Source organism: Metarhizium acridum (assembly GCF_019434415.1).
Source record: "Metarhizium acridum strain ARSEF 324 chromosome Unknown scaffold_555, whole genome shotgun sequence".
Lineage (NCBI taxonomy): Eukaryota > Fungi > Ascomycota > Sordariomycetes > Hypocreales > Clavicipitaceae > Metarhizium > Metarhizium acridum.
The window spans coordinates 436,046-449,175 of record NW_027094039.1 but is presented as its reverse complement, the minus strand read 5'-3'; the positions used below and the strand labels follow the sequence as shown (position 1 = coordinate 449,175).

Below are 13,130 nucleotides of genomic sequence, written 5' to 3'. Positions count from 1 at the left end.
AAGGGGATGGATATTGTCGAAACGGCTGCATAAAAGCTTAGTGGTAGGACAGGACATAGGATTGAGGTAGTGAAATCAAGCAGGTAACACCCTTAAGTTCAAGTTGTCCATGGTTCTCGATTCGTGATTGCTATTGGATATTGTAGTTGGCTCCTCAAGAACACACCTAGTACTGAAGTAGGTATGCATGTGATGGAACCAACGTCCTCAAACAGCAGCTCTGCGCGTTTCAACACTCACCTCTTTATTGACCCGAAACATACACGCGAGACATGCCTTTCAACAAGAGTCAACGGAAAGCAGGACCATAGTACCATGGAGAACACTCTAGCCATCACACATTCGCCTGGCTTTTGAAAAGAGTGCTAGTAGCAGCTACAAAAACATGAACCCTGCAACACATCATGCCTCCAGAAAAGAAGCCCTTGCTCTGTCCGAGCTTGCCAAACAAAAACAGCGCAAAAAAGCGAACACAAACACCCTACAAATCCCCAAATGGAAACATTGCAGGAGCCGGGCACGCTCCGTAATCTTAAAAAAAAAAATAATGTTGAAAACGCGCAGCTTTTTTACTCGGCTTGGCCCCCGAGCAAGGGCAACCACTCGACTGCCTGTGCAACCCAACGGTCTTTAAACGAGCGTGAAAACTTGGCCCCCGGCGTCCACCCCCAAAGCCAATGTCACACGAAACGAAATTCTTCCCACAGTGCCCTGGGCGGCGCCGGGGGGCAGCGGAAAAGAAAATCAGCCATGCATCCCGACGAAACACCAATGCCACATGTGGCGCTCTGTGCCTTGCATCTCGGAGCAAGGGCGGCGAGGGGGAGTCAACCAGACCGGCAGCTGGTCATGGCCGCCGAGCATCACGTCTTGTTGCTGGGCAGGGCAGATTGCCAGCGTCCGTGCCCTGGGCCTTGGAATACCTGACAGCGTGACAAAAAGGAAAGCCACAAAAAAACAATATATATTTTAGAAATAAATCAATAAATACCCAAGTAAATTGCGCAGCTTGCCGTGAGGAGATGCAGTCGTGAGACCGGCACACAGAATGGGCAGTGCTGGGCTGATTCGGGTTGCTCACGCAGGGCTTGGCATGCGGAAACTTGGTTTTTTGATTCCGCGAGCCAAAACATCTAAAGTGATGTGGGAACAATCACATCTTATGAATAATGGTGCGTACTCCGTACAATACATCAAAGGTGCATGTACTCCTCCGTATTTATTATGTGCGACTCCAAAGAAGAAAAGACGTCGGGCTTCATCTCCACATGATTAAAGGAGAGGCCGCCCAAACATCATTGCCGGAGGTGTCAACCCTGCTCACCGAGAAACAGAGTCGGAAATAATGATTCAGCAGGGGCACTATATTTGGGTGCTCACGGTCGTGGACGGGTAATTACAGAAGGGTTACGGAGTACGGAGTACGGGTTAATACTATGCATGTTTGCCAGTCCAGAATGGTCGATCTGCCAGTGTCTTGTTTGATCCAATATTGGTTCGCTGAGGTAGCATTGCGGACCGGGGGGTTGCTAGCGAGAAAGAACCAACGAGAATTTCATGTCGGTGACTCTTTTTTACATCCTCTTCACCTTGGTCCGGTACTACCGGCACTTTCATTCCTCGCCGCCTGGGCTCAATGGACGGGCGCGAACCAAGAAAATTATGGTATGCAAAGAGGGCTGGGTCCATCTTCGCGGTCAAGATGCCTACTAAGTACTCCGTAGGATCGGTGATTTGTGTGTGCTACGAGTGGATTTGTGCAAATACCATGTCCAGTTCTTTGTGTGGCTTCTCCATACAATAGGTACTCCATGCCTCGTACATCAATATTTATTTATTCGTGATTTATTAAATTTAGCATACTCTTGGCCCGCCCTAGACCCAAGATCTGTCTGTCGCCCTATTTTTCACAAGTACGCCATGGAGAGCCTCCAGGTGCTAGTTTTTTTTTTTTTTAAAAGCATGCGACCATGCAGCCGCGGCTCATGGCACCACCAGAGCAACGATTGATTCTTTGCCTCTTCCAGACTAAAATTGTCAATTCTCATCCCCTTTTTCTAACAATGACCCAAAACAGGCATTGGACATCACACGGCTGAACAAGCACACCAAGTACTTGTTGGTGGGTAATAATGCCGTGTAGCTGACGAAGGGATGGAGTCGTGAGAAATTGCTTCTCTACCCGACTCGCCTGGGCTTACGTGATGGAACCAACAGCTAGCCCATTTTGAGAGCGACGCCAAGACTCAATGTACGTAACTCCGTAGTACTTACAATTAGAACGTGTGGCAGACGGTGGATTGTTGTTATGCCAGTTGCGGTGCTCTCCATATGTTTTATTGCACCGAGTATCAATATTAATACGTGTGTTGATCTACGATCGACGACGCCTGTCAAACTGTTTCGTGCCGAAACGACATCTCATCCCACTCCATGTAACAAGCTTGGGCCACGGCCGTTGGATTGCGAGGCGATTCCCCCATCATGCGGCCTTCTACTGCAGCAGGCGCTATCAAGTGTCCTCGGCGCATTCTTCCACAGCACAATCATATGACCCTCCGGCAAGAGAGCCGTTCGCTTTTGCAGGCCGATGTTTCTGTGTCTCTCTCATCTTGCATATGTACATACGGCTGGGCGGGGTATCGTTTCAAGTTTCTTTGGTGTACTGTTTGTGTGTCGCGGTGGCGGCGGTTGGCTACAAAGACTTGACGACATGTACGGAGTATCAGTACGGCCAACACCAATGAGCTGGCTGCTCAAGCGTCTACGAAGAGCTTTTCGAGGTCGGGTGCACTCCCTTGAACGCCAAGGCAAAAAGGTGGCTGGTGGTGCGAGCCCGCGAATTCCTCATGCGTCTGATGCTCAGCATGGCCTCCACGTCTCGAAACTCCAAAGAGACCAGCCAGTGGCATGCATACCTTCGAGTGAAGGTTGTGGCCTGGTCCTGAGCTTGCATGTCGTCATCCGTTTTGCCAGCACAAACCCTCTAGGTGCGCGTCTTGAGAATCTACTCGCGCTACCGGAAGCCACGATTGGTCTCCGTCCTGCCGTCGTACCATGAAGAATCGCCTTGCAACAGACATGACGTGCGCATACCCGAGTGGTTCTAACGCGCTGGTCCCCGCCTCCAAGACCCCTTTTTTGCATTTTTGTCGTCGTCGCGCGTTGCTGGTACTCCTGATGCTAGTCTCTTGCGGCTGCTATTGGTCTTCAAACGCCTCTGGACCATGCTTCTGGTCCCACGTTCGTTGGATTTGCTCGATAAACAAGGGACTTTTTAGGAGATTGGCCCTGGGAATTAATTAAGCCCGTCTTTCAGCTTGCTCAAAACATTGCTTGTCTGGAGGCCGTCCCGCGACCGCGCGCCGCCCAGACCACGAAAACACTCCTGTCATCAATCATGGGGAAATGACACTCGCAGGGGTCGTCATGCTACACACGCCACAGTCTCGTGCTCTGTAGCCCAATTGACATGACTGGCTTGACTATTTCGAATTGGCTCAGCGCTGTCATTGTCGTAGTAACCCAACCAGGGAGTGTGATGGCGATGCCCGGTGCTACTGAGCTGCGCGATGAAATGAGATCCGACCATACATCTCGTCATCCTTATGAACCAGGCCTCCAGGCGTGCTGACAATGTTGTATTATGAGATTTGAGCTTTGGATACCGATGCCGAGCCAGTGGATCTAGAATTGTTTCCGACAACAGGGTCCAAACCTGGTAGGCTGCTTTGATGGTACTACTTACTAGTTACTAGCTAATGGTAGTTGATGCCAGACCATTTCATCAATCTGATTGCTGCTCCGGCTCTGCCGCCCGGGAGGCAGAAGGGGGTTACTGGTTGAAGCTCGACACACGGCAGCTCCAACTGTCCAATGGAAATCGTGACTGCTCGCCTCGTGGCTGTCTCCTATCGAGGCTTTTGCCAAGAATCGATTTGTTGCACAGCATCATCTCCGCACGGAGTACTCCGTAGTCCGTATCATATCCGGAGTTTATGATGGTCGGATAGCTCGGGATGGGCCACTAGATTTTTGTGCGGTACGTGGTTCGCATTCCTCGGTTCGCACCAGATCTAGACTGTCTCACACCGCAACTGGCCTGCCACCAAATTGGCGATTCACTCTTCTTTTACGGAGCACGGAGTAGTCGAACGTCATCTAGTCCCAGGCGCAGAGAAGAAGCGCTCGGCATATTCAGAACATGTCTGTCTCAATATAATGTCATTTGAGTTGTTCCACCACACCCTTGCTGCTACTGTATTAGTAGTCGCATTCTGCCTCGCATTTCCCCTCTCTTCAATGGCACGCTGGAGACTTCTTGTGGCATGCGGGATCGATGCAGCGCCGTGCAGATGCAGCTGGACAATACTGGTTGGCCAACTTGGATTGGAGACGAGAAAGTCTCCCAGTATCGATCACGTCTTGTACGGCTTACCGCCAGTTAACTTCCAAATGCTGCCATTTAGCAGTCACAAGGTAGGTGGTCCAATCCACAATGTGTGCCTGACTACAGCCCTCGCGCACGCATCCGTTATGACGTGCCGGCATTTGCCAACCTCTGTTGCCGACCGTCAGGGTGGATGTCCGGTCTGCTCCTAGCATGAAGAATCCGGTGTTGTAGGGCCGGCCGAGAGGGCATTTGAGGGCCTGGTGGCGGAGGGGTGTCATCGATCTTCCCTACAAGATTGCTCGATATTGTGACGGCCTGCGTCTCACCACACGACTCGGCTAACATGCTGGTATGAATAAAATAATACACTGCGCTTGACTTTCGTCTTGCTGGTGACAGCGTGGAGCAAAAAGCACTTGGGCATGGTCCGGCATCCGACCAGACATGACGTTGCTGGCCGCGTAAAGGCCCAGGGCTGAGCCTAAGAGCAGCGTAAGCGCATTGCTCCGTAATGCACACCAAGCGCAGCGAGGGAGCGCTAGTGAGCGTTTGGTTTCCGCTGTTTTTGGCGGCCGAGTATGGAGGAGTAAAAGTGAAGCTGCGAGCGTCATGACGACACTGCAGACAAACAGGAGACCATCACGATGTTACGCAGTGCCGCAGACGTGGATCATAGGTACCTACCAGGTAGGTATATACTGGTGAGCCGCATCGCACTTTCCGTTTCGCCGTACGGAGTATCCGGCACTGGCGAGGACGCCGCTGCTCCGCCGGGGTTGGATATTGGCGTGATGCATCGAATCTGTTAGATGGCCAGCGACAATCCGATTGTCCAGGACGCTTCGGTCGCGTGCCTGCTGTACATGTGCTGGTGGTTCCATCTTGACACGGGCAGCCGTACATTGCGAGAACCCCGAGCTGCTCGACTAGATCAAGTGGCTTTGGGTGTCTGCACGTGTCGGCCTCGCTTCCACCGACTTCTCGTCTTCTAGCCAACCACACAAGGGACGGCAGGGGCATCTGGGCCTTGAGTCTGCAGCTCCAAATGTTCAACTTGAGCTACGTACCAGACGTGTGTCCAGTGTTTGATCTGAACCAGCTGCAGCCAATCCAAGCCCCTGTCGAGGGCCTAGGGCTTGTGGCACCCGGCTCAAGCCACTGCAATTTCCAGCCACAAGCCTGTTGCTGGCCGCTGGTCCTACAAATTGGCTGTTCCACCAGACACTTTAGCCGCCCTCGATGAGGCCTAGCGCATGGATTCTTCAATTTTTTTTTTTGCCCTTAGTCCCTAACCCCCGGGCCCCCCCCCCGGCCTGGAGCGCTCCCGCCAATTTCCCAGCGCCGCCAAGATGGAAAGTGTACTTGTGTCCAATGTAACGAGTACTAATTCCGCAGCTTCCGGCGGGCATGGGTGGTGGTTCATCCCTCCGTTCAAGCTGCAGTTTGGGAGCTCACCGACATCTCAGTGCATCCGGACCTCTAACACAATCTCCACAGCCGCCTGAAGCCCGCCAAAGCGCCCAAAAGCCCCCTGAATCATGCTGCACCTCTCGGTGACGTTCACAACCACGCTCACCGCTGACAACACTGAACTCTACAAGTCATCACTTCATCTGTTCGTGATAGCGCTTCGCCGGCCTCACGCCAAGGTGCAGCTAAAACCAAATCTTAATTGGCAGTAAACGTGCCCGGGTAGCGTAGCGTAGCGTCCGTCGCCCTCGCGGCAAAGCGCAATGCGCAGGTGTGCACTCTGGTCAATCTCAGACAAGGCATGATGCAGTTTTGCAGGCTTTGTGCTCTTTCTTGTCTTCCTCCAATGTTCAATCAAAGTGCTCGCCCCGGCGCCAAGAAGGTCAACTGGTTCGTCCTCCGCCGCACGGAGAGGCACCAAAACCCCGTTCGGCCATGGTTTGCCATGCTCCCATCTCCATGACCCTTTGCCCATCTTGTTAGCCTGTCGCCCTGCCGGCCAAGCCCAAGCCTCCATGTCCCACGCCCCCAGGCCGCTTCGCCCGTCCTGATCTTGACTTGGCCCGCCTGCTCCGTAGCGCAACACTGACTTAGTGTAGCCTTGCTTGTCTCCCATTCCTCTTTCCTGTGGCCCGGCCCTCTTTAGTACCTCGTCCGCCTCTTTTGCTTCCTCTCTCACCTACGTTGCTCCTCTCCTACTCCATACTCGTCTTCCTCTGACTTTCTTTCCACCCGCCACGACTTTCCTTCTTCCTTTTTTTCCTTTCCTTCTTCGCTCACACGTGCCTCGAGTCGCCAACCGTCCCGTACTCCTCCGCGACGCCGATCATCCTCATCATCGTGGCACGTGCCGAGAAACCGCACCGTCTCTGTCGCCTGACGTCTACTGGCTATTCGAGACCCTTCGGAAGACCCGGTTTCCGCTCAGCTTTGGATTATGAGATAGAATTTGGGTATCTTTTTTACTTCAGATATTTGTCACCGCCCTCGACGGGACCCTGACGCCCTCGAAACGCACTCCCCGTCTTGTTGTGCGCCAGATCTCAGTCGCCTCTCGCGTTGAGAACGTCTCGTCGAGCCCGAACGACCTTTTCCCTCTCCCCTTAACCCCCCCGGCGAACCGCAATCGTGGCTTCAGCTCCGTTGATATTCCTATCATGAAGGATCTTCCCGGCTCCGTTCCGGGAAAGCCGGTTCTGCCGTCGCTATGGACTGAGAACTTGACTATCGCATTTTTGAACCGCCTCCCCAACCGCTACCATGTTGGCCGACGACGCGCCCGATCCAAATCCAAGATAATACACCCCGGCGCAGAAGACATCACTGCCTTGCGAACATCTTTCAACTTCTGGGATGGTTTGCGTGATCTTCAAAGGCACAGATGGAGAGCATCAGACCTGCAATACGTCTTCCTAATCGGATTGACGCTCTTTTCCCTTTGGATTGCTCCTCCTGCCCCCGCCCTCAAATTTTTCGCCTTGGTAGCTGTATCTTGGATTTTTCTCATGCCCGCCACCCGACAGTTCTTTTTGCCAGCTGTGACGATATGGGTTTGGCTTGTCTATTTTTTCTGCAGTCGGTATGTAATTTTCCGCGTCTTTCCACGTCCCACCTTCCTTCTCCCCTCGTTTGAGAGAAGTTCATTGTTCATCTGCGGGCTTTGTAATCGAACTCGGCAATGCTAACCAGAACGTTTCATAGCTTTATCCCTTACGATTACAGGCCCCATATTTGGGTTCGAGTGCTGCCGGCCCTCGAAAATGTCTTGTACGGCGCCAATTTGTCCAATATCCTCTCCGCTCACAAGCACGCTATCCTTGACATTCTAGCCTGGCTCCCCTATGGTATTATTCACTTCGGGGCTCCTGCGGTGTGCTCCCTCCTCATGTTCATCTTTGCCGCTCCTGGGACAACTCCCGTGTTTGCGCGAACCTTTGGCTGGATGAGCATACTTGGCGTCACTATCCAACTGATGTTCCCGTGCACACCTCCTTGGTACGAGAATGAACATGGCCTAGTCCCAGCCATGTATGGTATGGAGGGTTCCCCCGCGGGTCTTGCTCGCGTCGACAAAATATTCAATATCGACCTCTATACGACCAACTTCACCAACGCCCCTCTTCCGTTTGGTGCGTTTCCGTCATTGCATGGAGGATACGCTGTGCTGGAGGCTCTTTTCATGAGCCATTGCTTTCCTCAGTTCCGAATGTTCTTCATTGGCTATGTCGGGTGGATCTGGTGGTCGACCATGTACCTCAGCCACCATTATGCCATCGATCTTGTCGGCGGTGGCCTCATTGCCGTAGGATTCTTCTACTCTGTTCGAGCGCGATATCTGCCTCAGCGCCAGGCCGACAAGATCACACGGTGGGAGTACGAATTTGTCGAAATTGGAGACCGCCACCGGCTTGCAGATGAAGAGTACGGACACGAATATTTCGGTCTCGGATTGCTAGAACAACGTCGAGAAAACTCAAGCGATGGCTGGACGCTGGGAAGCAGCTCCAGCAGCGGCACGCTGAGTCCAACTATCTCTGAGGACACAGTCCCAGGGATGATGGTGATGGACATATCGAGTAACGGCCAAATATGGGACGGTAATGCGCCGCCTCGAGATGTCGAATTAAGCGAAGTCGTCGTCGTTCGACAACAGAATTAGGAATGAAACGCAACGAAAATCGGCACAAAACTTTCACCCGCGTATAATAACACGCTCCGACGACTCGACACTATTAGCTCATCATCTTACTCGCCTCCTTTCATCGCGGGGCCACTTTTTAACGACAATTGCTTATGATTCTCGGCATACTGCCAAATCAACTTCCACATGATTAATCTTCGAACCCACCTTTTTTTTTTTCAAACATCTTTGGCATTCATCGGCACAGCGAATTGGCGCAACGTGGTGTTTTACCTTTTTTAATTTGGACTCATGGCACTTCCTAGCAAACGTGGCGGCCCTCTGACTAATTTCGTCAGTTGGCTTATAATGATGCTGAAAGGGGACGAATAGCCACGGGGAGTGAACTTGGTCCAACGTACTGCATATAATAGCCACGAAAACGGCTTGCAATGATAAAGTACGTAATGTATACATACCAAGTAATTCGTGCATATATGGGTCAATAGGGAAGGGTTAACATGCACCGATACGCTCGCTAGTGAGCCTGGCAGTGGACGGGAAAGGCGCTCATGATTTGGACATATTGGACAGGCGGTTACCTGTGATTGCCCGCGAGGGCAGGCAGAAGTTTTAGGACTTGTGTGGCTTGTGGTGATGAACCCCAAGGGAAGGGGGGGGACCCGGTCGTCTTGAAGGGATGATCGGAGAGGAAAGGAGAAAATACCAAAGATGCCACTCGCTAGAAACTAGAATTAGAAAGGAATGAATCCTTGAACAAACTGTAAAAATATCACCACATTTGAGCATTTAGCCGTGACGAAACTTGGAGGGTATGGGAGAGGTGTATACGGCCGCGAACAAGTCCAGTGGATAGCTGGGCCGAGTCTCTTCACTCCAGAAATGGTCCGACTTAATCGCCTCCTTGCAAAAACATGAAAGGTCCCCATCAATTATCCGGACTACCTGGCCAATGTCTTTTTCATTACGTCACAAACCACGGGCTTTGTCAAGTAGAGGTCATTGTTGGCTCGAAATTCAAACTCGGATATAATTTTGCATCTGCACCGCCCTTCATAGATCATTACTCAATTCGTAAGCATCCTACAGTTCATTCCACCCGCTCGTCATCTAAACAAGACTCTATAAGAGAAACAAAACATTTCGACAAAAGAAAACGCCATGAGCCTACAGGACAAATCGGGCTTCCAGAGCGCTTAATGTCCAACTCATATCTCCTTCGCTTATGCATGTCGACTGTGCAAGGTGAAAAAGAAAGGAAGGAGGTTAATGTGATTCAAGAGAAGAAGAGTTCATGTCGAGGTTGTCGTGGCGTCAAATTTACCTGTTTGATGTAGGGGCGCTCCAGAGACCTTTGCTTGTTTGTATGACCTTGTTCGCTTGATTACCTGGTTGTAGGGAGGCGGGGACACTGCTGAGGGCTGGTACGGCAGTGGCATTGCCCATGGCGACGTCTGCGTCGTGCTGTGTGCCGTAGCCCGAGTCCTCTTTGCCGAGCGAGATGCCGCTGTCGTCCTTGCGGGTTCCGTTCCCGTCGCAGCGCGGTGCTGCGCCGCGGCCGGGTTCTTTTGAGCGAGCGCCGTCCATGAGGTGCTGGGCCTCGCGGAGCTTGTTGATGGCGCGAACAGTATCGATGGCTGCGTGGAGGGTACGGCGGGCGTTGAAGTTCTTCTTGATGGTGGGGAGGAGGTTCTCGCCTGCTCCATCGGTGGGCTCTTCGGCGGCAACGAAGGCGTGCTGGAGGGCCTCGTGAGCGGTGATGCGTTTGGTGTGGTCGATGGTCAGGCATCGACGGATGAAGTCCTTGGCATTGCTGGAGACGCCGCGCCAGTATTCTATAGGCGTGAAGCTGTAGTCTGCGTTTAAAATTGCCTGCATTTCTTCAAAGTCGGAGTCGCGGTCGAATGGGGTGTAGCCGCAGAGGAGGAAGTAGGTGATGACTCCCAAAGCCCAAAGGTCAACGGGCTTGCCATGGCCCGTTTTTTTGAAGATTTCCGGAGCCATGTACCCTGGTGTGCCGCAAGTGGTTGTGAGAACGTGAAACTGTTCTTCGTCCATGATACGTGAGAGGCCAAAATCCGCAATAAGCAGGTCCGCGTTGTCCTCTGGCGTTCGGAACAGAAGATTCTCGGGCTTGAGGTCGCGGTGGACTATACCGTGGTCGTGCAAGTAGGCTACAGCAGATAGGGTTGCGCGGATAAGGTCGGCGGCGTCGGATTCGTAGTATGATCCCTTGCGACAAATTCGGTCAAAGAGCTCACCACCAAGAGCCAAGTCGGTGACAAGGTAGAGGTTATTCATCGTCTCAAAGTAATCGACAAGAGTCAGAATGTTTTGGTGGCCCATAGATACCTTCTTGAGGACGGCGATTTCGTTGCGGACCTAGACAACATGGCCAAGACGTTATCAGCAAGCAATCTCCAGAGTGTATTGTTCGAACCGGTGACGATGCGACATGTCAAATCAAGAGTCGGGAAGTTTTCACGAACCATGTGCTCACGACCTGCCATAAGCCGCTTGTTGATAACTTTGGCGGCATAGTATCGACCGGTATCAATATGAACACATTCCTTCACGACAGAGTACGAGCCAGCTCCCAGCGTCTTTCCGACCTTGTATCTACAAGGCTGGATCTGAGGCTGCTGTTTCTGCTGTTGACTGTCCATCTTTCCTCTACCGGCGTGTTCGCAAAGAAGGGCCAGAAAAAAAGCGACAGGACGTCACTGCGAAATGTTTGCCTCGCGAGGCGTGGGCAGGGCCGTTCGGGGTTCTATGTAATGGTTTGCGAATGCGGCCTTACGAGTGGCAGCACCGAACAAAGACGCAATATATCTCTTCGTCCTCAGGTCACGAGCGACGTATCGAGGTATTGGTATTTTGGTCCGTATGGAGGCTGCAACGCTCCCTGTCGATTTTGTGTTCGGCCTATGGGTGTATCTCTGCGAACTTTAGCGAGGCTCAGCTCGTACAATTTATCTCGCGGCGAGATTATGCGGAGGTGAGACTCCTTGGTCAACTGGATGAGGTGGGGTCTCACGCAGAGGCGTGGATGGGGACTGGAACCTGGAGCTTGGCTGGGGTTATTGTTTCACCACAGCGGACGGCGTTAACGATTGAGCCGCCTTGCAGCTCGAATGTGGTGGATCGACTGACTGCCGATTGCGCACCACCCCTCGTTTGCCAGCTAATAAACAGACACCAATTGGAACTCGGAATGGCGTCGTTACGCTTCAGGTGGTCTGGCACTGAACGTTTATCCTTCCAAACCAGCGGACCCTCACTTTTGTAAGGCGGTCTCGCTGTCGGCGTCTAGATGTCGATGTAGATCTAGTGCACTAGACAGTGTGTCTTGATAGAAAATCAACTGCAGCTGTCACGGAAAGCTATCATGGACGGTTTCCAACGAGATTCCGGGCTTTTCACTTGTAGACTGGCGTAACTCTTTGATTCTACCTGACGGGTTTACTTTGTTTCATCTTCAAACCGGCTCAATTGCATTGACAATATGTCGCGGGACAGTGGTGACATTTGCGGCGCGGACTCTATAAACCTGCACCGCCATTAATTGTCAACTTTGCGTGGTTGATTTATCATAGCAATGTTTTCGCACAACACCGGATTATATCAACCGTAACTTAGAGCGTGTCAGGGAGGCTTGGTGAATGTAGATATCTATGCCGGCTCCCCCAAGGAGATGTCAGCCTTGCGGCCCCTTTCGTGACTGTTTCTTTGCACTAGCAAATTTTTTCTGTTTTATGCGAGCTTCGTGGAATCGTTTTTTTCTACGCCCAAGTTAGCGAGGGCGAAATGGCATTGTACTGCGTCTGAAAGACCCTCACATGACTTCATATTTCTTCTTCTTCTCGTCACTTGTCTCAGCTGGTGTTATCTCTTTGTAGATACGGATTACTTCTTCAAAGAGTTTATTTCGATTCTCGTCTGCATTCGCAGTTCTTGATCGATGAGTTTGGTCTTGAAATGTAAGACTATCGTTACTCGCCACATAGTACTTGGAGTATCGTACAACAGCGTGCAGATTCCTGGGCAGAGTGGACAGGAGATCCCGCACTGAATACACAGTGGTGGCCTTGGTTTCTGTCCTATGCACAATCAGTCGATCACTCCATGGCGTATGCTATCAAAAACGGAGTCTCTCCTCACTTGTTCACATGCTGGCCGCCTGGGCCGCTGGATCGCGCGTAGGTGGTGCTGCCTTTGGGTAGCTGCGATGCATCAAAAGATTGAAACCAAGTCCTTGCTTCGGCCAAGGATTCTTGATCGAGGTTTGCATCAAAAGCGCCATATCTTTTGGGTCTCTGTAACAGCAAGGGCTGCAGTGTCCTCTGCAAAGGTCTTGTGATAACGACAGCTCGTCGTGACAGCTTGTAGCTGATCATAGTGATAAGCAAGCCGGCCTTGGGAATTGCCGCCAAATGTCGTGTGGCATCAAAATGCACAACCAGTCCCGTATCTCCGGGATTTATTAGTTTTGAGATTGGATAGCCAAGTCTCTTTGATTTGGCATTGGCTGCACTTGGCCAATTGTCTAAAGTAGCTGCCGGAAACCTCGAGCTAATGAGTCGGGTGTGAAATCCATGTCCTAAACTTGACTAGCGGCACCTACCC

At 51.9% G+C, this 13,130-nt stretch overlaps 4 protein-coding genes across 4 annotated transcripts; 2 read left to right on the top strand and 2 right to left on the bottom strand.

Moving 5' to 3' along the window:
* Positions 1-495: 495 nt before the first annotated feature.
* Positions 496-927, top strand: J3458_018841 (uncharacterized protein; the record flags this gene model as incomplete). Its single annotated transcript, XM_066121274.1, has 1 exon — positions 496-927. One exon carries the CDS (start codon positions 496-498, stop codon positions 925-927), a length of 432 nt encoding a protein of 143 aa, XP_065973629.1.
* Positions 928-6,189: 5,262 nt separating this feature from the next.
* AUR1_3 (Phosphatidylinositol:ceramide phosphoinositol transferase (IPC synthase)) lies at positions 6,190-9,430 on the top strand. Its single transcript, XM_066121273.1, has 2 exons — positions 6,190-7,442; positions 7,565-9,430. The coding sequence occupies exons 1-2, from the start codon at positions 7,021-7,023 to the stop codon at positions 8,520-8,522; spliced, it is 1,380 nt and encodes a 459-aa protein (XP_065973628.1). The 5' UTR covers positions 6,190-7,020; the 3' UTR covers positions 8,523-9,430.
* cmk1_2 (Calcium/calmodulin-dependent protein kinase type I) lies at positions 9,426-11,758 on the bottom strand. The gene is made up of 2 exons (XM_007812771.2): positions 10,994-11,758; positions 9,426-10,886 (listed from the first exon to the last, which is right to left on the bottom strand). The coding sequence occupies exons 1-2, from the start codon at positions 11,168-11,170 to the stop codon at positions 9,825-9,827; spliced, it is 1,239 nt and encodes a 412-aa protein (XP_007810962.1). The 5' UTR covers positions 11,171-11,758; the 3' UTR covers positions 9,426-9,824.
* J3458_018838 (uncharacterized protein) lies at positions 11,745-13,041 on the bottom strand. Its single transcript, XM_007812772.2, has 3 exons — positions 12,666-13,041; positions 12,344-12,604; positions 11,745-12,286 (listed from the first exon to the last, which is right to left on the bottom strand). Exons 1-3 carry the CDS (start codon positions 12,899-12,901, stop codon positions 12,202-12,204), a joined length of 582 nt encoding a protein of 193 aa, XP_007810963.2. The 5' UTR covers positions 12,902-13,041; the 3' UTR covers positions 11,745-12,201.
* Between the last annotated feature and the right edge of the window lie 89 nt (positions 13,042-13,130).

Excerpts from the sequence above, each read along its gene's own strand:
- AUR1_3 (XM_066121273.1), top strand. The coding sequence starts at position 7,021 with ATGAAGGATCTTCCCGGCTCCGTTCCGGGAAAGCCGGTTCTGCCGTCG. Across the intron at positions 7,443-7,564 it reads GTCTATTTTTTCTGCAGTCG|CTTTATCCCTTACGATTACA; the intron begins GTATGTAATTTT and ends AACGTTTCATAG.
- cmk1_2 (XM_007812771.2), bottom strand. The coding sequence starts at position 11,170 with ATGGACAGTCAACAGCAGAAACAGCAGCCTCAGATCCAGCCTTGTAGA. Across the intron at positions 10,887-10,993 it reads TGGCAGGTCGTGAGCACATG|GTCCGCAACGAAATCGCCGT; the intron begins GTTCGTGAAAAC and ends CATGTTGTCTAG.
- J3458_018838 (XM_007812772.2), bottom strand. The coding sequence starts at position 12,901 with ATGATCAGCTACAAGCTGTCACGACGAGCTGTCGTTATCACAAGACCT. Across the intron at positions 12,605-12,665 it reads GGCGGCCAGCATGTGAACAA|GACAGAAACCAAGGCCACCA; the intron begins GTGAGGAGAGAC and ends GATTGTGCATAG. Across the intron at positions 12,287-12,343 it reads AAGAAGAAATATGAAGTCAT|AAAAAAACGATTCCACGAAG; the intron begins GTGAGGGTCTTT and ends ACTTGGGCGTAG.